This window comes from Amphiprion ocellaris, chromosome 23, assembly GCF_022539595.1.
Source record: "Amphiprion ocellaris isolate individual 3 ecotype Okinawa chromosome 23, ASM2253959v1, whole genome shotgun sequence".
Taxonomy (NCBI): domain Eukaryota; kingdom Metazoa; phylum Chordata; class Actinopteri; family Pomacentridae; genus Amphiprion; species Amphiprion ocellaris.
Genome location: NC_072788.1, coordinates 21,671,663 through 21,695,070, shown reverse-complemented (window position 1 = coordinate 21,695,070; position 23,408 = coordinate 21,671,663). Strand labels below are relative to the sequence as shown.

The following is a 23,408-nucleotide window of genomic DNA, read 5'->3' as shown; positions in this document are numbered from 1 at the left end:
AATTTGAATGTGATTACCATGTTTTTACAAAATGATCAGGATGGATGATGATAAAAAAATTCCATTTTTGTTTATAATGCATTGGCTTAAACAATATCACAGATTAACACAGACTATAACGGGATAGATGTTAAAATGATCCACAATAGTAACAAAAATCTCTATTTATATTGTACTTTTCTTAAAAAATGTGCTCAACTGAAGAGTTAAAAACAGCAACATAACAGGAATAAGACATTAAATCAGAAAATGAAAGGAAAAAGGCACAGAAATCCACACGTGTATGAAAGTGTTTTCCTAAAAAGAATAACATTTTTACTCCGCCAAAGAACACGGCGGAGTTATGTGACGATTGGCGTACATTTGTCTGTCTGTCTGTCTGTCTGTCTGTTAGCAACATTGCTCAAAAACACATTTGGACGAAATTTTCAGGGAAGGTCAGAAATGACACAAGGACCAAGTGATTAGATTTTGGCAGTGATGCAGCTTATAGTCTGGATCCGTGGATTTGTTAAAGATTTCTGTATCATTGCGAGACAGTGGCACATTGTTACTGTAACTATGACAACAAGTGAACACAGCTGTCTGCTGATGATCACATGCTGTGGACTTATCGGGACTTATCCATCGGAAATGATACAACGACTGACCAGCCTTGACAGAGTACTGCGCTCTCTGAGTACTTTTCTTGTTAAAATAGTGACAGATCTAGCAAATCTCATATTACCAAACAAGTCATTCTAGAGTTTCAGCACCCCTAGTGACCAATCACTACTTTGTAAGGCCTTGAAAATCAAATGCGAAATTTCCTGATTCTGATGGCAGCATTTTGAAACAACTGGAGGAAAGTCTGAGCAATATCTGTGTAAAGCACATCCAGAAATGTAGACAGGAAGTAAAGAAAAGCCCAGACACTCTGTATAGATCCTCAAAGCATAATAAAGAAGGAAAAAAAGACATTTCAGGTGTTAAAAAAAAAAAAAAAAAAAACCCCGACTGAACAACCTTCTTGACCTGATCATCAAAAACAAAGGTCAGAATCAAAAGGAATCACAAATTTCTATCAGTCTTCTTGATGCCATTTGACTTTCAGACGATCTGACTGAAGGAACTGTTTGAAGAAAATGTCTAAATGTGGGGAAAAAACAATTGCTTTCATCCTGCAAATATGATGAGTGCTGCTTATTTTGTGGTGAGATGGTCAGAAAGCACAATCTTTTTTGCAGTCACCAGGATTTATGTACATATTGAGATTTATGTTATATTACATTTTAATAAATTTATTGTTATTCTACAAGAAGTATTGACATTCATTTGGTGATAACACTTAAAAGTACTTCACTGCACTTCAAAAAAATGTCAATTATAATATACTTTTTGTAAATCTGTTAACTTTAGAAGCACATTAATTGATTCATTTTTATTCCTGTCTCAAACGAAACACTTGGATTGCGATTAAAAGGCACAGCTGTTTGTCAAAAGTAAGAAATATTCATTTAAAACAAAGCAACAAAAGAAAGAAAAATCAATCACAGCAACATGATTTTGGCAATATTCTGAAAATAATCCTGCACTAAATTGCAGAGGTAATGAAAAATCTCAACAAAGAACTTTGTATATTTATGTTTAAGTACAAATTAATTGTACTTTATTATATATTACAGAGAAGTTGTACATGTTCACTGAATATATTATATCATCATTTACTCCTAATATCTGATTATGCCAGTTCAGAAAATTTGATAAATTACACTAAACAGTTGGATTTTTGCACCAATTAGACGATATGAATTTATGTTTATATGACAGTCGACACGAGCAACACTGAATTTGTCTCTACTTTTAGTTTTGATACTCTCAGTACATTACATTATTTACATGAAATTAAACTTTTATTATAAATATAAGCTAAAGTAACATTATTTAATCTACATTGTTGTTGTTCCAACAATGAGACACAGAACTCAGTGATATTGGAGCTGATTGGACTCTCCTACTAATTACAAATGAGAATTGAAAACCTGGTTAAAGAACTAACAGTCGATGGTGTTATTAAATGAACATTCAGTTCTCCAGGTTGATGTCTGAGCAGTTTAATTTTACCTTGTTCCTGTCGGCTGATCAGAAGGGGCAGAGAATCGCTGGCCGAGCAGCGGTTTGTAAGATTAGAGGAGAGTTTGTGGGGAGCTGAAGGATGAGAGGCTTTTCCTTTTTTAATCGCCTCTCCTGTCGTTCTTCCTCTGAAGTGTCATGTAAAAAAAAGAGCCTTCCGCTAATTCAAAGCTGCACCGTGAGACTTTGCATGTTAATGGATCCAGTTTGAGGTGACTAGAGGTTGAATACACAAAAATGTTGTTATATTAGTAAACAGTTAGACTCGTCACTGCTGCAATTTGGCGTCTGATATTTGTGAGGAACTCGGTTAATAATCCTCTCCTGCACATGGTTCTTACAGTTTCCAGGATGTCGTCTCCTTGATGTGACTCGGCCTGCAGGAAAACCCTCATTCGTCCAATCACATCTCCTCACTGGAGACACCCTTTGAATAAATGAGGATAAGAGGTGGCTCAGATCCACTTCAGAGCGTTTGATCGGCGTAGAGGTTTGAGACACCGACGCACACTCTGACACCATCAGTGTCGGCCAACAGCTCTCAACTGTCGTCTAAACTGCTGCTGGTCACGCTGCAGATCAGAGGCTGAGAAAGTTATCCAGCACATGAAGACACGCATGTTGGAGGTTGTGCATATACACGGTGCTGGGAAACAGTATAGGACAGAAATCTTCTATTTTTGCACGTTTGCCACACAAATAATTCAATGCTAACCTTGTTTTTACTTTCTAAAATGTTTATTTTATTTTATACAATGTTATTGCTATCGCTTTGTGTGGATCTTATATGGAGATTGAGCTTAGAATTCAGATTTTTCTGCAGGAAATAAGTTAAATAAGTTTATCAGTTAAATGCAAGCCTCTTGATGGGGATGTTGTCGTCTCTTTTGGCTACAGTTTTGTCAGTTTTCAGGCTAACCAGCAGGTTTCAGATCATTATATGTCTTCTAACTTCACCAACCTTCCTAAACTTGGCTGATATTTTGTAATTTTTCCTCTTTGTAGTCTGCTTTTCAATAAGACCTCAGCCATCATCTTTCAGGTCAACCATCTTGCTAGCTCATTTCTGACTTCCATCAACCTTGTGAACCTTCGTTTTCATGGATACCATTGACTAAACCACCTATAAAAACAGCTCCACTAATCATTCTGTAGGAGAATAAAGACTTTAGACTCTTTTTAACCCTCAGTGGTGCCTCACAGGTTTTGATTTTGAACTTTGACAGAGTGTTTGGACGTGAAAATGGCTCTAATGTTGGACTTTGCTTTGGTCTCTTTATTTAACCCCAGACTGACTCCATGAAAACAGTTCTTCACGATTGATGATCTGATTCCACCCTCCTGGTTTCAGGCTCTAAATTGGCTGCAGGGGTTCATATTATTGAGCTCCAGCTCTGTTGTGAGGTTGTTGAGGTCAGAGCTTTGTGAAGGCCACTCACACGCTGACACCATTTCATTCTGAACTCTGCTTTCTGCTTTAAAACAGTGTTTACAATCAGCTTTTTAATGGAGGTCAACGGTATCATTAGTGCTCATAGCTACTAATGTCTCAGCTGTCTGTGCTTTTATTTCATTTAAAACTCAAAGCCAGAATTAAACTCTCTTTGCCATTTACCTTTTAGGACCTTCTTTCTCTTTCTGCAGATCAGTAAACATCATTTTATCTCACTGCGTCTTATCATATCTCCTTAGCAACCTTTCCTCACTGCAGACAAAGCAAAGGTGGTTTGATACGACCAACTGAACTTTAAAATGTCAAAGCGACCCTATAATTGTGTCATGAGGAGCTCGGAGTCGATGCAGTCGATACAAACAACCCGATAAAGTTTCCCTGTCTGCACTAACTTGGCTACAGAATGTCACCGCGGCCTTTTAATTGTCTGAGCCGATGCTAACGGTGATGAACTGAGGCTGATAGGGTTCTGCTGTGGTCAATACACATTACTGAAGAGGTGCAACATCGATCAGCTGATACAGCAGGAAAGGTTTCCGTGTTATACTCTCAATTTCTGTGTTCACTATTATGAAAATGTGACTGCAAGAAATTAGAATTTTAAACCTTTTCTTACAACACAAGGGAAATTTTGGGTTGCTTGCTGGTGTCGACTGTTTCTAAATGTCTCCGTCACCCAAATCAATTTTCAAACGTAATTTTATTTAAATTACCAGAGTCCCAGGTTATTCTTCATGACACATAATGTACGTGTCAATTTAAATGCCTCGTACGATATTATGCAAATGGTTTGTTAATATAGCATTAAATTAAAGCAGGCGTTTAGCATTTTGGACACAATTGGCTCACGAACAGAGCACCCAGACGAGTCCTTGTTGTCACACTGAAATACAGCCTGCAGCAGAGCCTTTGACAGCCAACTGAGTCTTTTTTAGGGATTTATGGAGCGTTTGAACTTTTATTACTGGGTGACCTTTATAATCGGGGAGTTTTTTAGCTTCTGAACCACAAAATATTGCCTTTCTCTTCAGCTAAAGAGTCGGTTCGGCCCACTCGTTTCTTTCCTTTTCCGATTCCCTTTCTGTGGAGCTTTTCTTTGGAGTGACACCTCTGTGAATCAGGCAAGACAAACTCGTCTGTCTTGTTTCGCTCCTTGGAGGCTTTTTTTTTCTTTTTTTTTTTTAGAGAAGTTTGCTGAAGTCTGACACACTTAAATGCTATGATTCAGGAGCATTTGCATCTGAGCCAACCTGCCAGAACCTCATATGAACCCGGCGCTGATCAAACACAGGGCTGAGGCGACAGTAGCTTCAAGGTACTTGTGGTGGAGAAGTTTAAGTCTGTAGAGGGCTTTAAAATCTTGACAGTTATTGTTTGAGGGTCAGAGTGTCCTTGAGCAAAGCACTTCGCTCGCTGCTGCCCTTCCTCCTCAGAGATGGAGGAACGTCATATGGCACTAAACAGCTAATTTCCCCACTGTGCTGTAAATACGTTTTTTTCTGAGCATGACTGGAGCAGCATATTTTTATCTGTAATTATCAGGCGACTGTCCACTGCAGAAACTCGGGCGAAGCACATGGTGGCGCTAATGTTTATAGGAACGGTCCCCCAGCACATTTTTAGCTTTTCTGTTTCCATTGTGTTATAAAATGTTCATCAGTTAATCAATTAATTGCAGTTTAGCAGATTAGCCACAAGAAAGTCATCCGTATCAGAAAATGTATTAAACATTAGCTATAGTACCTGGTTACGCTACCAGATGGACACTCTTCCTGTTTATGTTGGACTGCTGGCACTTCCATGTTGGTGAGCAGAAAGCATTGTGGGAGTTCAGCTAATGAAGTGCCACCATGAGAGAGACTCCTGTGTCGCATAATGCCTGCCAGACAGAGCTAAGCGCTATGGCAACATCGCTTATTATGAGAGTATCCTATGCCATGAAACAGCTACATTAGGATATGGAAAATTGACAGGTCAGTTCATTTTGTGTTGTTGATTAATTAATTTGTTGATTGATAAGGCTGGCTTTTATCGGTTAAGAAATGTGTTCAAAATTTGCATCCCTAACTGTAAAGTTTAACTCTGGAGTCAAACCAAGTCAAATCAGCATTTTTAAACAACAGCGGTTGCACCAGAGTGCTTTCTGCTGGTATAAGAATATGACTGGTGCTAAGAAATAACCTGACAATATGAGTACAAAACCCTACAATATTCATAATTATGGAGAGTATCCTGATTTAATTTTGAACTGAAGTTACAACACTCCAAAAATATACATGAAAGCCGAAAAAATTCATGGATTCCCTGGATCACCATTGAGCAAGTTTAGTTTTTTTGAATGTCATTTTATGTGGGGATTGTTGTAGTTACTGGAAATAGAACAGTGGAGGGTTGCTGTGTTGGACTATATGGCTTATTTTACATTGTAGATGGCGATGGAGACGAGGAAGTTTCCACATTTCAAGGACTTCAAGAGGGTAGAAAAATGGTTTATCCAATCAGCACTGAACCTGCACAGCAGTTTTTCAGGGCTACTCAGAACCATGGAGTTGGTACTTTTACTCCTCTGCAAACAGCCCTGAAAGAAGTTGTACAGGTACAGTCCTTGAAGTCAGAACATGCACAAAAGTAATGTTCAGGCTGAAGTGTATTCTACAGAAAGTGGCCTGTCATTTTTACAGTGTCCCGTCCATGTTTGGTAGAAAACAGACACTCTGTCCCTGTGTTTGCTGACTCATGCGCCTGGCAACCAGATCTGTTGAATTTCTTACACTTTTGGACAAAGGATAGTTTAAAAAAAGCAACTTACATCAGACGTTGGATCCCATTGGATTCCTATATGACTGCAGTCCAAATGCACTGTTTGTCAATCCAGGTTTTTGTTCTGCCTCACAAACTGCTTCCACAGAGGGTTATAATACCTCCACAACATCATCTTTTAATTGGCTTGTTCCCACAACCTGGAGTCACATCAGTGCAGGTGATGAAGTCTTCAATAGTACAAGTTTTCTGTTTTATTCTACGCTGTTTCTCACGTTGATGCCCCAGAGAGGGGGAATAACTAAAGTAGCAGCCAGAGTTGTGGAACCAGAATGAGAATTGAGGAAATAAATCAGGGTAGGATAAAATTCCTCTGCGCCACCGTCGTCTTATCCAAACTAATTAGCGGGAGATGTCAAGATGTAAGTCGCGAAGAGAAATCTCAAACTTGGAGAAGTGAATGGAAGAAAGGTTGCAAAGTAGAACTGTGCTGCTTCAACTGGCAACAATATATACTACTGTTCAAAAGTTTGGGGTCACTTAGAAATGTCCTTATTTTTGAAAGAATAGCAATTTTTTCAATGAAGACAACATTAAATGAATGATAAATCCAGTATAGACATTGTTAATGTGGTAAATGACTATTCTAGCTTTAAACAGCTGATTTTTTAATGGAATATCTCCACAGGGGTACAGAGGAACATTTCCAGCAACCATCACTCCTGTGTTCTAATGCTACATTATGTTAGCTAATCATGTTGAAAGACTAATTGATGATTAGAAAAGCCTTGAGCAATTGTGTAGCACATGATTAAAAGAATGAGTTTTCATGGAAAACATGAAATTGTCTGGGTGACCCCAAACTTTTGAATGCTAGTGTAATATCTCCACAGCATCATCTTTTAATTGGCTTGTTCCCACAAACTAGAGTCAAATCAGTGCAGGTGATGAAATTTTCAATAGTACAAATTCCCTGTTTTATTCTACGTTGGTTCTCACGTTGATGCCCCAGAGAGGGGGAATAACTAAAAGTAACTTGTGGAACCAGAATGAGAATTGAGGAAATAAATCAGGGTCGGATAAAATTCCTCTGCGCCACCGTCGTCTTGTCCAAACTAATTAGCGGGAGATGTCAAGATGTAAATCGTGAAGAGAAAGCTCAGACTTGAAGAAGTGAATACAAGAGGGTGATTAGAAAAGTAGAACTGTGCTGCTTCAACTGGCGCCAATATATATCTTGACTGGGCTTAATGTACGTTGCACATACTGTCATTAAAACATGTCTTTAATTCAAGTTAATGAATCAGAAACTGTCTTGCGTTGTGCTCTAGCTATAAAAAACCACCAGCTAGTTGTCCGCAAATATTTCTCGGATAACTGACAAGAATTACAGCCAGACAGTGCGCCTGTACAAAAAAAGGAGGCCTGATAATTGGATCAGGAATCTCCTTGCGGTTTTCTCATGACCAGCGTAAACTAGGCCGCTACCCGCCAAGTGTGTCCTTCTAGGTCATGACCGTCCTCTTTCACGGTGCGCTCTCTCCAACAAACACCAGACTGATCAATTGTGCATGTTAAATCGCAAGGACGAAGACATGACATGAATGTCGTTGCATGCACACAAACACACACACATTAGTGGCGGCGGTGGGCATGTAGCAGACAAACAAGGCTGTGGTGAAAGAGGGGTATTGTTAATATCTCTCTTCCCCCCTTCGTCTTCCTAGAGGGGGGAGAATAGGGAAAAAAGGGTGACCCAAATTTGACACCACCGTGTGCATAGCGTCAAGGATGGTTGGGTTTATCTATTAATGGCTGCACTGTACACACAAACACACATACAATGCACATTTGTACACACAAGTAAAGCAGCAGAAAGGTCATTAAACTTGATTTGTGCAAATAATCTGCATATTAGCGGCCAAATAAAAGAGGACGACACGTTTGTGCACTTACAGCACATGCACATAAACACCTGAATGAAAGATATGCATGCAAACACACACACAATATGCAGGTTAGTGATGCATGATCGCTCGGCCTGCTTGTCTGGATAGAGGAAAGGGGGGGTGGGGTGAGCGTGCACGAGTGGGAGTGACCGGCATACCTTTACACCCCGAACACCAATAGCTTCCCTGCTCCCCCACTTCCACCCCTCAGTCCTGTAGCTGCACTGAGCAGAGCCTGGCTGCTATCTGAAGCGTGGATCTACAACTGTTTACCTTCTAGCGCTGCCGTCTTCTGGATTCACCTTCTGCCGGTCAGTGAACACATCACAGAGGCTGTTTTCAAACTCTTACTGGAGGACAACAATGCTGTTTATATAAATAGCTTCAAGTCTTACAAGGAAAGTGGTGGGAAAAGTATCAAAAAGTAAAAAATCTACTCAGTGAGTAGTACGTTAATTTATCATTATCAGTTCGGATGCATTCATCTGTTAGCAGCTCATTTTTTTTACTGCAATTTAAATTCCTGCACCTCTATAGAAATAGAACAACCATGGTTAGAAAAGGTAAGAGCTCATATATGTCTTTTGTGCAGTTTCACAAAGTTAAATGGCATAAATCCTAAGAGAAGAAAAAACTAAAGTTGAATTTCTTTGCCCGTAAAAATGCAGACTCTGCATACTATAGAAAAGATACTAGAAAGACGTTTCACCATGCTGAATGTATCTTGCAACAACTTGCTCCTCTGTTTACGGTTTCTGAGCCATGCTGCATTTATTTTAGTGATCCAGTAGGTTTTATTTATGTCTCTTCTCATTGTTTTGTGTCACATTTGTGTTGTCGTCTTGTTTTGTGGCATTCTGGGTCTCGTTTTTGCCATTTTTTTGTCTAATTTTTGTCAGTTTGTGTCTTACATGGTTGTTTTTCTGTCTAGTTTGTCATTTTCTGTCACAATGTCATGTTTTTTTTTGTTTTGTGTCTCATTTATGTCATTTTTTGTCTCATTTCAGTCACTGTATGTCTCATTTATGTAGGTTTTGTGTCTTTTTGTGGTGGTTTTGTCTCGATGTACTGTAGATATTTAACTATTTCCCGCCTCTACAGACTTTTTCTCTCTACTCTGCTCATCAGCTGTGGAAAAATGTTTCACTATGCTGAATGTATCTTCTAAGAACTTGCCCCTCTGTGTACCATTTCCAAGCCATGCTATATTTATTTTATCGCTCCAGGATGTTTTATTTTACTCTAATTATCTCTTTCAATCTAATTCTTCTTTCATCTCTTCTCTGTTAAGTGGAAACACTGCCTGCAGTTAATTTCAATAACTACAGAAATTTGTCAGCTGCAGCTGAGAGTGTTTTGGTTTTCTTTGTTGTTTTTTTTTTAAAGCAAATATATAATTGAGGCATGTAGAACAAAGTGATTTTGCAGAAATATCACATATTGCTTATATGGCTGCTGGACAGATAGCTTCAAATGTAACATGGAAAATGTTGAAAAAAATATCAAAAAGCAAAAATCTACTCAGTCAGTAGTATGTTTATTTGTCATTATCTGATGCATTACTGAGTAGACAGACTGTTTTTACTCACTGTGGCTCATTTTTCAGTCCTGCACCTCTATGGAAACAGAACAACCATAGCTAGAAGTGGAAAGAGCTCAGAAATGTCTTTTGTGCAGTTTGACAAAATTATAACGCCATAAATCCTAAAAAAAAGGAAAAAAACTAAAGTTGAATTTCTTTGCCCATAAAAATGGTGACTCTACATACTGTAGATTTTTTTACTACTTTCATTTTTATATCTTCATCAGCTGTTGAAAGATGTTTCACCATCATGCTGAATGTATCCAATAACTTGCTCTTCTGTATACCATTTTCAAGCCGTGCTGCATTTATTTTATCACTCCTGTAGGTTTAATTATACTCTTTTAATCTCTTCTCTGCTCTGTGAAAACACTGGCTGCAGTAAATTTGAATAATTGCAGAAATTTGTTAGCTGCAGCTAAGTGAAAATTGAGTTTTTGGTTGTGCCATGGAGTGCAGGTTCTTTTTGGTTATTGTTTTTTTTCGGCAAATTTTGACTTAATACATACAGAATGCATTCGATTTTAAGCTGAGATTCAGTTATTTTTCCCAACAGAACCACACGTCTCACAGGATTAGTTAAAGGACCGTCCAAAGTGGAAAACCCAACACTATTTTTCTGTTTTTACAGTTTCTGGCTCTGAAAAATGGTGTCATTTTTCTAATTTTTTAAAAAAAAGTTAGCATGCCTTTCAAACCTGCTGCTGGTGAAATATGGGGTTCAGAGCGGTTCACAGCATGTAATTTTACTTCTTCGGTATAGTTTCGGTCACCATTATCCATATTGCTGGTGTGCTTTGCATGTAAAAGCTTAGTCTGTAATTCAGCTAACTACACTGTACAATCAAAATATAAGAAATGCCTCTAACTTATAGTGAATAAAAATATAAAATAGCGTCAAATGGAAATATTCAAGTACTTAGTTCCACTTTACCACTAGACAAGCTTTCTAATTGAATGGTTTATTAATTGTTATGGCTTTTTCATGCTTCATAAGTGATTAACAATTGATTATTGACTCTCAGACTCAACTTTATATCTTATCTTTCAGCACCTCTGTCAACGAAAGCTTAAAAATTTTAGGAAAAGGGCACTAAAATATGCTTTCCACTTTTAACTCTGAATGACTACAAATTACACTTTTTACATCGATGTTTGTGAATTGTTTACACAAAAAAGAAGACACTATCTGCTGATTAGTGAGCATCTGAGTGTGTTTTTCAATTTTGGAGAGAAGCGCCTATTTATTAGAAACTGGTCTGAGGCTACTAACCGTCTATTTATGCCACTGGAACAAGTTAATAGTTTTGGATGTGAGATTAGTCGGACATGTTGGATCCTATTTTTATCCTCCAGTCACCCACCTTTAAGTCCTGAACCGACTTCCTGTTAGTGCTGTTGGTTCTAAAAGATTGTGTGAATTCGTCCTCTTTTCTCCACCTACTTTGTCTTTTTTTTGGTTTCTTCATCTCCACTGAGCTGCTTCTTGATCACGTCTCCTTTCGCTGCATCGACTCTTCTTCTCCACCTACATCTTCTTTTTCGACTTCTCCCTAATTATTTTCTGCTTCTTCCAACTGTGGCCCTCCTACTTCCTAGTCTGCTGTCATTTGATTTGTAATTTCTCAACTCACTTCTTTATCTCTATCTCTATCTTCCTTGTAGCTCCTCGACTTCTTCATGTATGTTCCTCCCATTATTTCGTTATGCTATTTCCTATTGTACTATATGTTTTTCTTCTGTTTTTATTCCCTTTCTTCCTCATCCATCTGTGCTTCGTCTTCATTTTACCCTCCTTCACTAGGGCTGCAACTAACGATTATTTTAATAATCGATTAGTCAGCCGATTATTTTTTCGATTAATCGATGAATCGGATAAAAAAACAACACATTTTTAATTTCCGCCGCTTTATTCAGAAAGAGAAGATTTGGACTGACAGAGCAAATAAGATCATTGAAGCGAAGCCTTCGTCTTCAACCATCGACAGAGGCCTCGTGTCAATGACCATCATGTTGAGGATGCTCTCAGTCAGGACAAATGCTTGCTGTGGTGGACATGATGTCTTTCTCATCATGAAGCCTGTCATTGTATGCTGTTCATGAAATGAGAAAGATAGTATAGTTTGAGTATGTATTATAGCACAATTTACAACAACTCAGTAATTATCTTGTTTTATTTGCAGTATTAGGTTAAGGCAAGTAAGTAGTCCAAAGAGCAAAACACAAAGTAAGCAGGCACACACACACACACACACACACACACACACACACACACACACACACACACACACACACACACACACACACACACACACACACACACACACACACACACACAGACAGACAGACAGACAGACAGACAGACAGACAGACAGACAGACAGACAGACAGACAGACAGACAGACAGACAGACAGACAGATAGATAGGACAAGCACCATAAAAAATACTACATACTAAATAAGTTACTTTAACCCCTGTTTGGTCTAAATGCAGTTCATCCTGCCTCACTCCAACACAGACCAGTGTCTTCACTCAGACTTTTTGAGAAAATTAAAACTTGAAGCTTAATCTTTAACTTATTATCACCATTGTGGGCAAGTTACGTTTATTTATAAAGCATATTCAAACCCTGCTTAAGCTGATTAAAGTGAAATAAAAAGTTTCACACGCGCGCGCACACACACACGTGCCCTATCACTGTCATTAATCAGCTAACAAACAAACACTAGCATCAGGAGAGCTACCAGAGAGACTAAGTTACGTTTCCTCACTGTAAAACAGAACAAACGTAGGATACTGTAGTGACTTACCTGCTGTTGAGCTCCTTCATCCTCATCGGCGACTCCAACGTGTTTCCGTTTCAGGTGCTGCATCATCATCGTGGTGCTCCCGTACATCATATCACTTTTGCAAAGCTTGCATGCTACGCATGTTTGTTGTTTCGTGAAGCGTGAAATGCTGCCACACTTTTGAGGATTTCGGTCTGACTGTTTTCTCCGTGTCGGTCATGTTTGGTTGAAATTACTCTGAATTTACTTTCGCTTTGCCGCCACCTCGTTCTGTTCAACTCGCTCTAGAGGTGGAATTATTTTAAAAAAACAAAAAACAAAAAAACTTTATTTCCGTCAGCCAGCATTGACAAAGCTCTGCAGGTGAAGTAGACGCTCGCGACATGGCGAGTGACGCACGAATCGCGCGACACAACGAATCGATAATGAAATTCGTTGCCAACGCTTTTAATAATCGATTAATATCGATTTTATCGATTCGTTGTTGCAGCCCTATCCTTCACTCTAGCTCTTCCTCTCCATTATCACTCTGTTTACCCCCTGTGTCTCCTGCTGACGCCTCACTTCTTCGGGCGCTGCAGTTTGGATGAGATGAGTTTTGGCTTCTCCTCGCTCTTCGCTAACCGGGTGATCTGCGGTTTTTCACAAGCGGCAGTTGGGCCATTTTTAATCAATTATTTTTGATGCTGCAAAATCAACAGTTCCCATCACAGGTAATGTGCAAACAGCCGGCTGCTTACAAAGTGAAACGCCGAAGAGCTTCCCGAGGATTTGGCAAATGCAGCGGACAAACAGACTCTTGGTTTATCATGTCGTTGTTAACATTTATATCAAAATTTTAATTGCAAGCAGTCGAATCTGACGGGCCTATAGACTAGCAAAGATACTATTCTCAAGTTATTTCGCAGGATATAAACGACTTTTAGGTTGCGAAAAAAATCGTTTGGAAAATATGTGCATTTGCTGTAGAGTTAGCTTAGCATGAACACTGGAAAGCCTCATTATTTTTGAAAGTAGCAAAATGCACCTAAAAGATCCGTTTAATCCCAATATTTGATAAATTCATACCAAAACTAAAATGTAAAAGCTTGTGGTTTTACTTGGAGTCATTGGTGCAACTGTTTCTTGGTACTTCACCGTCGCCCCTTTTCCATCAAGACAGTTGAGAGCATAATTTGAAACTAGTTCTTCACATTTCAGTGATCTTTGCACACATAATCCCACACTGTAAGGGCCTCCTTCACCTTCTACTGGCCTTGTAGGTTGTTTTCATCCCATTTAATGACAGCAGAGCTGCAATTATCCCTCACAAAGAGGAACAAAAGTCTGCAGTTGGAGGCTACAGGGGATGGAGGAAATCAAAAGACTTTCATCCAGGAGATTTGAATTCAAGTTTCATCTCATACCATAATCGAATGGGTTAAAAGCAGGTTGATCTTACACACAAAAAAATTCAAACTGAGTTGTATATCATTTCTATAATGTTTTATGGAATAGATTTTAGAGACAAAGTGCTCTAACCCACAACCCAAATGTAGCTTTTACAGTGGCGCTTGGAATGTTAGACCATTCTTGAAAACACAAAACTTTTAACCCATTTTTCTCAAAAGCTACGTAAAGGAGGTTAGACCACTCTGCTTCCAAACCCTTCAATTAATGTTTGGTGTGAACTTTTCCTTTCCCTCACTGGTTTTCATGTAGTGTTTGGTCACCTACAACAGCTCCAAAACTAGGTAGTTAAGTTTAGTAAAGAGTCATGGTTTGGGTTATATGTTTGCCACGTTACAAGGCATTGTTTTTTGTTTTACTTTTGGTTTCTCAGTGACCAGAATGGATGATAATGGTCCTATTGAGCTACTAGAAGGTGGAGGAGGATCCTGTATGGGTCAGGTGAAACGTTTGCAATTCATCTGCAGGTATATATGCTAATAAATGGTCCATTGATGAGCTAAAGACATGTTGAAGTGTCCGGCAATATGATAAAGAGGCAGATTGTTCTTATTAATGGTAAAAACTGACTATAGTGCATTAATAAGCAATTTGTGGTGATGTGAGTCATGTTGTATCAGTGTTACTCAAACTGTGAGTTGGCGAGAGCCTGCATGATGCTTATTGAGACTAATGAGAAAGTTCTCATGTGGGAGCATTAATGCCAACCAGATCAACTCGGTCAGAGTTTGTGGAGGAACGCTGGCCTCAGGCAGGTTGTCAGATCTAAACCTCGCTGGCACACGTTTCCAAAAAGACTACCCAAACTTTTCTTAAAAGAATTTGCACCTAAAAACATCAGCTTCTAAATCACCTAAGCAGCTTGGATTTTTTTCCGAACCTCATCTGATCCTGTTCTTTTCTTCTCATCCTCATGTTTTTTGTTTTTCTCACATATATTAAAAGATAACTAATGTGTGCCAGGACACAAAACAAGCAGCAGCGATGTTTAATCCTCGTCTTGTGAGAACCTTGTTACTCTGGTTTCTCTTTGTCACAGTTTCACTCCACTTGAAGGATTACATCTCTGTGAAATAACTATCCTGGAGTTGATAAAAACCTTTTCAAACTCCACTCAAAGTAAACAGTGGCTGAGCTGAAAATGACAACCGACACGCGTTAGTGCATCAACTTAATCCGAGCTGAAGGTTGTAAAAGGTTTGGTGGGTGCAGGCGCTGTCCTGCGTTTGTTCTTAGGTTCGGAGGCATAATTGCCGTCAGAATGAGTGAGATTTTCTGCTGCCGGCGCTTTTTCGTTCGGCAGGAGGAAGATGTCAACAGCAATGATCCCAAATGCCATTAAAAACTGCACAAACTCTGTGGGCGGGCGGAATGCCTACCCTCGTATAAAAACACATCATTATCTTTTTGTGTTTTGTGGCTGTGCTGCTGTATATTAATCTCTATTCATGAATCTATACTCCTGACTCCAAAACACTCCCACATCAGCTGCGCTCCCCTGAATCTGACAAGATTTTCATGGAAAGCATGAAATTGTCTGGGTGACCCCAAACTTTTGAACACTAGTGTATATGTTCAGTTATTTGAAGATAACTCATCGTTGCAGATCCATTTATCACTTATTTAACCTTTTTTATTCAACCCTGAAATTCAGCTTTGCCCTTCAGTTGGTTATTTAACTAGTTAATTATTTTTTCCTTCATTTAATTGAGTTTAATTTAGTGTGTTTGATCGGCATGAAACAACCTTTGTTGCCAAAGAAATAGTCTCATTACATTGAATTGCATCACATTTAAACGTCTTAAACTGACAAATAAAATGAATTAATGCAATAAAATGAATGAATTTAGATTTAACGTTTGATAAAACCTGCAGGAAAACAGATACAAATCCAAACTATCCCAAGCATCTCGACGTAGGCAGTGAATACTACATTTTCCAGATAAATCCTGCAATAAAATACTGCAGCAAGGGTATCAAACATGCGACCCGTGGGCCACCAGCGGCCTGCCAGACGATCCAATCCGGCTAGATGACTTTGCAAAATGTAAAAATTACAGAGAAAATATCAACTTTTGAAAAAATCTCCAGATCTTGACGAGTTGTTTTGATCGTAAAGTACTGTATTGTGTGATGCTTTTGTAGATAAACTGTGATCCATAAATTGTACTGTGTAAATGATAAACTGACGCATAATATTGTTGAAATTGAACTTATTTTTCTTCAGAAATTACGTTATTCATAGTTAGTTATTAGTTAATTATCAGTTGTTATGCTCTGATTTTTCTGGTCACTTGAGATCAGATTGTGGCTAAAATGAGTTCGACACCCCAAAACAAAAGGATTAAGTATGACTGTGTATGTTTGTATGTATGTCAAGAATCAGGTCACAAATCCTCACTGGTTTCTGCAGTATTCGTATGTATTGTGGTCGGTGAGGCTGTCGTTGTTGTCGCCCGGTTCTTTGCGTCGCTAGGCAACCAACAGGAAGGAATCCATATTGTCCCGGGAAGCATGTTCAACTAGAAACTCTTCACCTCGGTGATGCCGCCGTTTGGTGCGAGGAGGGAAGGGAGCTGGTCGGGGACTGAGTTCAGGGGTGTGTGTGTGTGTGTGTGTGTGTGTGTGTGCGTGTGCGTGTGCGTGTGCGTGTGCGTGTGTGTGTATGTGTGCAGCAGGAGAAAGAAGGGGAGGTGGGGGTTAGGAATCTGTTTACAATGGCCTGAGGGAGAGCCGGCTTAGCTGGTGGAGAGGGAGAAACAGTCAGATACCGAGAGACAAAGACGGACAGAGAGTTGTGGAGAAGGAATAAGTGGAAGAGGAGAAACAAAGAAGGAACCAGAGCCCACGAGAGGATATAAACTCTTTAAGGTTCCTCTGGAGAGGTCGCAGGAGGAGGGAAGCCGCCGGGTGATGCAAAGCAGCAGCAGCAGATCATGCAAATACTTCATGTGGTGTGTGTTTTATTCACGTGTGCACACAGAAAGAAGACTCACTCCTTCACTTTTTTTGTTTTTTGTTTTGTCTGCAGAGTTTGAGGAGCAGTTGTACGACACCAAGCTGACCGGTCAGACTTTCCGGCATCCGTCCTCGCAGAGCTCTGACGACACGTCCACCTCGCTGAGCCGCTCGCCCATCTCCCTCAACAACAAGAGGCCCGACTTCATCTTCCTGGTAGCCGCACGCACTCTCACATGTACACCGATGACACACACAGATGAGCAAACACAAGCTTCACACGTTCTTTAGTGATTTCTCAGCCTTGAAACTTTAAAAACCACTGCACAAACTCACTCTGACTTCACATTCCCCCTAACTTGCGCCATCCCACCACCTCCATCACCTGGTTTAAAGGGCAAGTTGTCTTTAAATAATCTTTAGAAATCACTAGAATTACACCTTTTATTATGGGAGTGAGGAAAAGTACAAAAACTAAAAGAATTCATGTTTATTTTAGCCTTTTGAAATAATCAAAACTTAAAGCTAATCATATCGGAGTTTAAAATCATGATTTTTCAGTATGATCACTTGATTCTAAATGTTTCATTTAAAAATCACTAAAAATAAATACTTTGCTCAAACCAGATTCTGCAGGTTGGAAAGGCAAAATAAATAAAAATAATAATAATAAAATAAAATGCCAAAATTGCACCATTTATCTGAGCAGAAAACAGCAAAAAAAAAAACATTTAAAATTTTCAGTCACTTAAGCACTTCCATGCTACTATTAAGAGTTATCCACATCTAGGCTTAAAATTCAGATATTTCATCAAAATCACTTCACTCTACATATCTCTTCCATTTGTTATAAATAGATTCTTTAAAAAAAACAAAAATTCTGCGCTGTTTAACCTATCTGAAACCCCAAACTTAGCAGTGCGATTGGAAGAAAAATATTCTTTAAAAAACTTTTTAAAATAGACATTTTTTTTTTAAATCACCGGAATTATTTCATTTATCTGAGCAATTCCCCACTAACTTGCTCCATCCCACTCCATCTGTATATTTATCTCACCTTATTTTAGATAGAATGGTAGATTTCCACTATAAAGACAGTGAATTTTGTGGTCTCTGTTGCATAAAGACATTTCTTGCATAAATTGATGCAAAAAAATGCACAACCAGTGCCTAAAAATGCACCAGAGTTAAGTGTTACACATCTACTATGTGATACTCCATGTTGTCAGTATAAATCAACTGTTGCAAAATATCCCTCAAAAGTCAGCCTTTTTAATACAAAAACAACAAAAAGATTAAACATGACAAACAATTTGACCCAAAAAAAGCAACAAAAGATTGAAAATGATACAAAAATGAGACAAAAAAAAGCAACAAAAAGAGTCATGCTAAGATTTAGCTCTTCAGATGGTTTCTTGATTCAGACTTGGAAGTAAAATGTTCTTGCATGAGGCCCATTATTTTGAGAACTATCATAGCTGTTGCTCATATTTATTAACATCTTCTCGCCTTTAATTCATCTCCCCAGAATCACAGATAGTTCTACAGCTGAAAGTTGTGTTGTGACAAAACGCCTCTTTGCTTTTGTTATCCTCTGCTTCACACAAAAGCCAAATAATCAAGAAACTCTTGCGCAGCTTTTCCCCTCCCCGTCCTTTCACGTTTGCCAGACTTAGTCATCGTCCTTTTCACACTCTCAGCAGGTTGCTGCAAACAAATGCCAAACGATTTAGCGTCTTCCAGATGGAAATATCGCTAATACTTCACCAGAAATCAAAATAGAAAATGACATCAGCAATATTAGTCAGGCAGCTCCTGCATAGAGACGGATATAAACATGAATATTAGGGATTTACACACATTAATATGCATCAAAATGCTGTTTTCACTCGTTTCCTCATCTGTCTTTGCCGCTAATAGCGCTCAGGCTATTTCCCTGGTAGCTTGATGGACCCCTGCAGTGATTTTACTGCAACATTTGCAGCATATCGACGCTCGTTTCCTTCAGCAAGCCGTTAAACAGCTCTGTACAGTTAATGCCCTTCAACTGTCTGGGCTCATTTCAATTAGAGTAAGGTGGATTCCCACGAGACAACTTCCTGTACAGTAGATACACCTTCATCAGGGAAGATGGACTGGAGGGTTTGAGTTTTGCAGCCTCAATGCATTTAAGCCAATCACATGGCCGCAACTCAATGCATTTATTCATGTAGACGTGGTCAAGACAACCTGCTGAAGTTCAAACCGAGCATCAGAATAGAAGAAAGAGGATTTAAGGGACTTTGAACATGGCATGGTTGTTGGTATTTCAGAAACAGCTGATTTACTGGCATTTTCACACACAACCATCTCTAGGGTTTACAGAGAATGGTCAGAAAAAGAGAAATATCCAGTGAGCTTGTTGATGTGAGAGGTCAGAGGAGAAGGGGCAGACTGGTTGGAGATCATAGAAAGGCAACAGCAACTCAAATAACCACAGGTTACAACCAAGGAATGCAGAATACCATCTCTGAATGCACAACAGCCTTGAATAAGATGGACTACAGCAGCAGAAGACCACACCAGGTGCCACTCCTGTCGACTAAGAACAGGAAACTGAGGCTAACCAAAACTGGACAATAGAAAATTGGAAAAACATTGCCTGGTCTGATGAGTCTCCATTTCAACTTCGACATTCAGATGGTCAGAATTTGGCGTAAACAACATGAAAGCATGGATCCATCCTGCCTTGTATCAATAGTTCAGGGTGCTGGTGATGGTGTAATGATCCATCCATCCATCCATCCATCCATCCATCCATCCATCCATCCATCCATCAGCAGAAGACCATCCATCCATCCATCCATCCATCCATCCATCCATCAGCAGAAGACCATCCATCCATCCATCCATCCATCCATCAGCAGAAGACCATCCATCCATCCATCCATCCATCCATCCATCAGCAGAAGACCATCCATCCATCCATCCATCCATCAGCAGAAGACCATCCATCCATCCATCCATCCATCCATCAGCAGAAGACCATCCATCCATCCATCCATCCATCAGCAGAAGACCATCCATCCATCCATCCATCCATCCATCAGCAGAAGACCATCCATCCATCCATACATACATCCATACATACATACATACATACATACATTTTCTTCATCTTGTCCAGGGCTGGGTTACGGAGGAAAGCAGACTAAGCAGGTTATTCCAGAGGTCCCTACCCCAGCAACACTTTCCATCTCTTCCTGGGGAATCCTGACGCTTTCTCAGGCCAGATGAGATGCATAATCCCTCCAGCGAGTTCTGTGTTTGCCCCAGGTTCAGAAATTCTCCATAAGAAGCGTCACCGGCCACCAGGGCTTGAACCCCAGGTGCTCTCTGGTGAGCTCTCCCCAGACCTGGCTCCACAAAGAGGCCCCAGTTTCCCTAATCCGGGCGAGGTGGCAGCTTTCCTTATTTTTGCTGTCATCGGGTTTTTCTGAATCACTCTTTGCCTGGTCCCTTACCCAGGACCAATTTGCCTTGGGAGATGCTACCAGGGGCTATTGCCCCGGACAACATAGCTCCCAGGATCGCAGGGACACTCACACCCCTCCACCGTGATAGATGGCGATTCATCGGGGGATGGTGTAATGGTGTGGGGGATAGTTTCTTGGCACACTTTGGGCCCCGTAGTACCAACTGATCATGGTTTAAACTCCACAGTCTGAGTATTGACGCTAACCATGTCCGTCTTTTTATGACTACAGTGGATCATCTTCTGATGCTACTTCAAGCAGGATAATGCACCATGTCACAAAGCTCAGATCATCTCAGACTGGTTTCTGGAACATGACAATGACTTGACTGTACTCCAATGGCCTCCACACTCGTCAGATCTAAATCCAATAGAACCTTTGGGATGTGGTGAAACGGGAGATTGGCATCATGGATGTACAGCCGACAAATCATCATCATCATGTCAATGTGGAGCAAAATCTCTGAGGAATGTTTCCAACACCTTGTTGAAAGTATGCCACCAAGCGTTAAGGCAGTTATGAATGGGATCCAACCTTCTACAAGCAAGATGTACCTAATGAAGTGGCCAGTGAGTGTAGCTGAGATTACACCTTGTTGTTGAGCAGTAGTTTCTGTCCCTGCTGGCTAATCAGATCGTATCTCATGTTTCCTCTTTTACTTTCTCTTCTTCTGCTTCTTTATTCTCCTTTAAAAATGCGAACCGAACTTCCCGTTCTCTTTCCTGTGTTTGTGTCTTTTAATTCCAGAACAAGTGAAAACGATAGCCGTGCTGTTTATGTTTTTAATCTCTGTTTCTTACCCTTCTGACTCCTTATCTGCCTTATTGATCCTTCCTCTTATCAGCTCTGAAGTCGCTGTAAGAGGACAAAACATTTTCCTTCGGAGGAGGCAGATGACTAGATGACCTCTGCCGGCCGTCTCGCCTCCTCCAGGATTTTTTTCTGTTCGTATTGATTTTCCGCTTCAATTGAATTTAAGAGTTTATTTCCGTTTTTTTGTCTGTTTGAGCCACTAACTGCAATTTAAAGAAAAAAAGTATTTGTCTGATTTATAAATTTGTCTTTCCAAATAACTGAGCCATAAAATGGAAACAAGAACTTTCAAAAACAGTTGAATGCAAAGTAGAAGATGTAACAAAAGCAGAAATGACTGAGATGTTGTTTAGAGGAAATTAAATTCAAACCACTGAACTTGTCCGTCTTTTCTGCCTCCAGCCGGCGTCCAAGCAGCTCTACGATGATGAAACCGCCTCCTCGGTGTTCGGTCTGAGGTCCGTGACCGACCCGTCTCCCTCCCCGTCCCCGTCCCCCTGCAGCTCAGATCGCCCCCCGCTGGGCTGGAGCAGCAACAACAGCAGCAGCAGCACCGCCACATCTGCCACCACTGGACCGCCGGTTGCAGAAAAACCCCGCTGGCACCTGGGAAGACGCACACCAGCTCAGTTCATACCCCTGGACATCACAGGTACCACGAAACACCTGAACCTAACCTGCAGCATTTGAGTTCATTGAAAAATAATGGATGCAAATGCTTTTTGTGCTTTAGATTTAGGTGCCAAATGCAATTGCACAGTTGTGTAAAATGTTTAACTGATGATAAAGTTATGCTGGTCCTGCAGGGACAAAATCAGTCCGGATAGAGTAATATTTCCAAAATCTTGCCTCAGAAGGGTTTGGACTGGTGCAGAGCTTCTCATGAATGTTTAATTTCCTGAGTGATCCTGATGAGTGATCCTGATGCATCAAAGTGTAGCAGTTTGCTGTATTTAAACGGCTGGATATAAACACAGATGACTGGCGTCCAGCTTGCGAATCGGTGCCGATTTTCCAGTGAAACTGGATTTAAAGTAGAGTCCAAATGGAAAGTAACCAACATAACTCTCAGTGTCAAACACATCCTGAGTCAAGCCTCTCAAACAACTAATGCCTAAAACTTGGTTCTTTTGCCATTTGTCTCATGTTTTTCTCATTTTGTTTCTCGTTTTTGTAATATTTTGTCTTGTTTTTGTGTTTTATTTTTAAAATCTTTTTTTGTCTGACTTTTGCTGTTTGTCTCGTTTTTGTTTTGTTTCATGTTGTTTGTCCCATTTTCTATCATTTTGTTTCTCGTTTTTGTCATTTTGTCTCATTTTTGTAATATTTTGTTTTGTTTTTGTGTTTTTTTGTCTGATTTTTGCCATTTTTTTGCTGTTTTGTGTATCGTTTTTTGTCGTTTGTGGTTATTTTTGTCTCGCTTGTGTTGTCTATTTTTGTTGTTTTGTTTCTCACGTTCGTCATTTTTTGTCTCATTTTTGTCGCGTTGCAACTGTCATCAAATTTTTTTGTTTGTTTTGATTCGTGTCGTTTGTCTCATTTTTTGTCATTTTGTGTCTCTTTTTTGTCACTTTGTGTCTCATTTTTGTAATATTTAGTCCTGTTTTTGTGGGGAGTTGTTTTCATTTTTTGGCTGACTTTTGCCTTTTGTCTCATGTTTTTGTCATTTTGTTTCTCGTTTTTGTCGTTTTGTGTTTTTTTTCACTTGTGTTGCTTGTCTCATCTTTTGTCATTTTGTTTCTTGTTTTTGTCATTTTGTGCTTTTTTAAAATTTCGCTTGTGTTGTTTGTGAATTTTTTTGTTGTTTTGTTTCTCGCATTTTTGTCATTTTTTGTCTCGCTTTTGTCACATTGTAACTTTTTGTCAAATTTTTTGTCTTTTTTATTTTATTTCATGTCGATTGTCTAATTTTTGTCATTTTGTTTCTCGCTTTTGTCATTTTGTGTCTCATTTTTGTCACTTTGTGTCTCATTTTTATAATATTTTGTCTTGTCTTTGTAGTTTTTTGTCTTTTTTTGCCTGACTTT

The 23,408-nt window shown here is 39.5% G+C and overlaps 1 protein-coding gene across 6 annotated transcripts in view; it reads left to right on the top strand.

Annotated features, from left to right (window-relative positions):
• The window catches only part of nhsl2 (NHS-like 2), a 228,856-nt gene that overhangs the window by 178,342 nt on the left and 27,106 nt on the right, over positions 1 to 23,408 (top strand). For all 6 annotated transcript variants that reach the window (XR_008600528.1, XM_055007529.1, XM_055007528.1 and 3 more), the window contains 2 exons: positions 17,127 to 17,269; positions 21,784 to 22,033. Coding sequence is in view for 5 of the 6 variants with exons in the window: in XM_055007529.1 (XP_054863504.1) it covers positions 17,127 to 17,269; positions 21,784 to 22,033 (393 nt within the window). In the remaining variant the exon portion in view is untranslated. The remainder of the gene's footprint in view (positions 1 to 17,126; positions 17,270 to 21,783; positions 22,034 to 23,408) is intronic.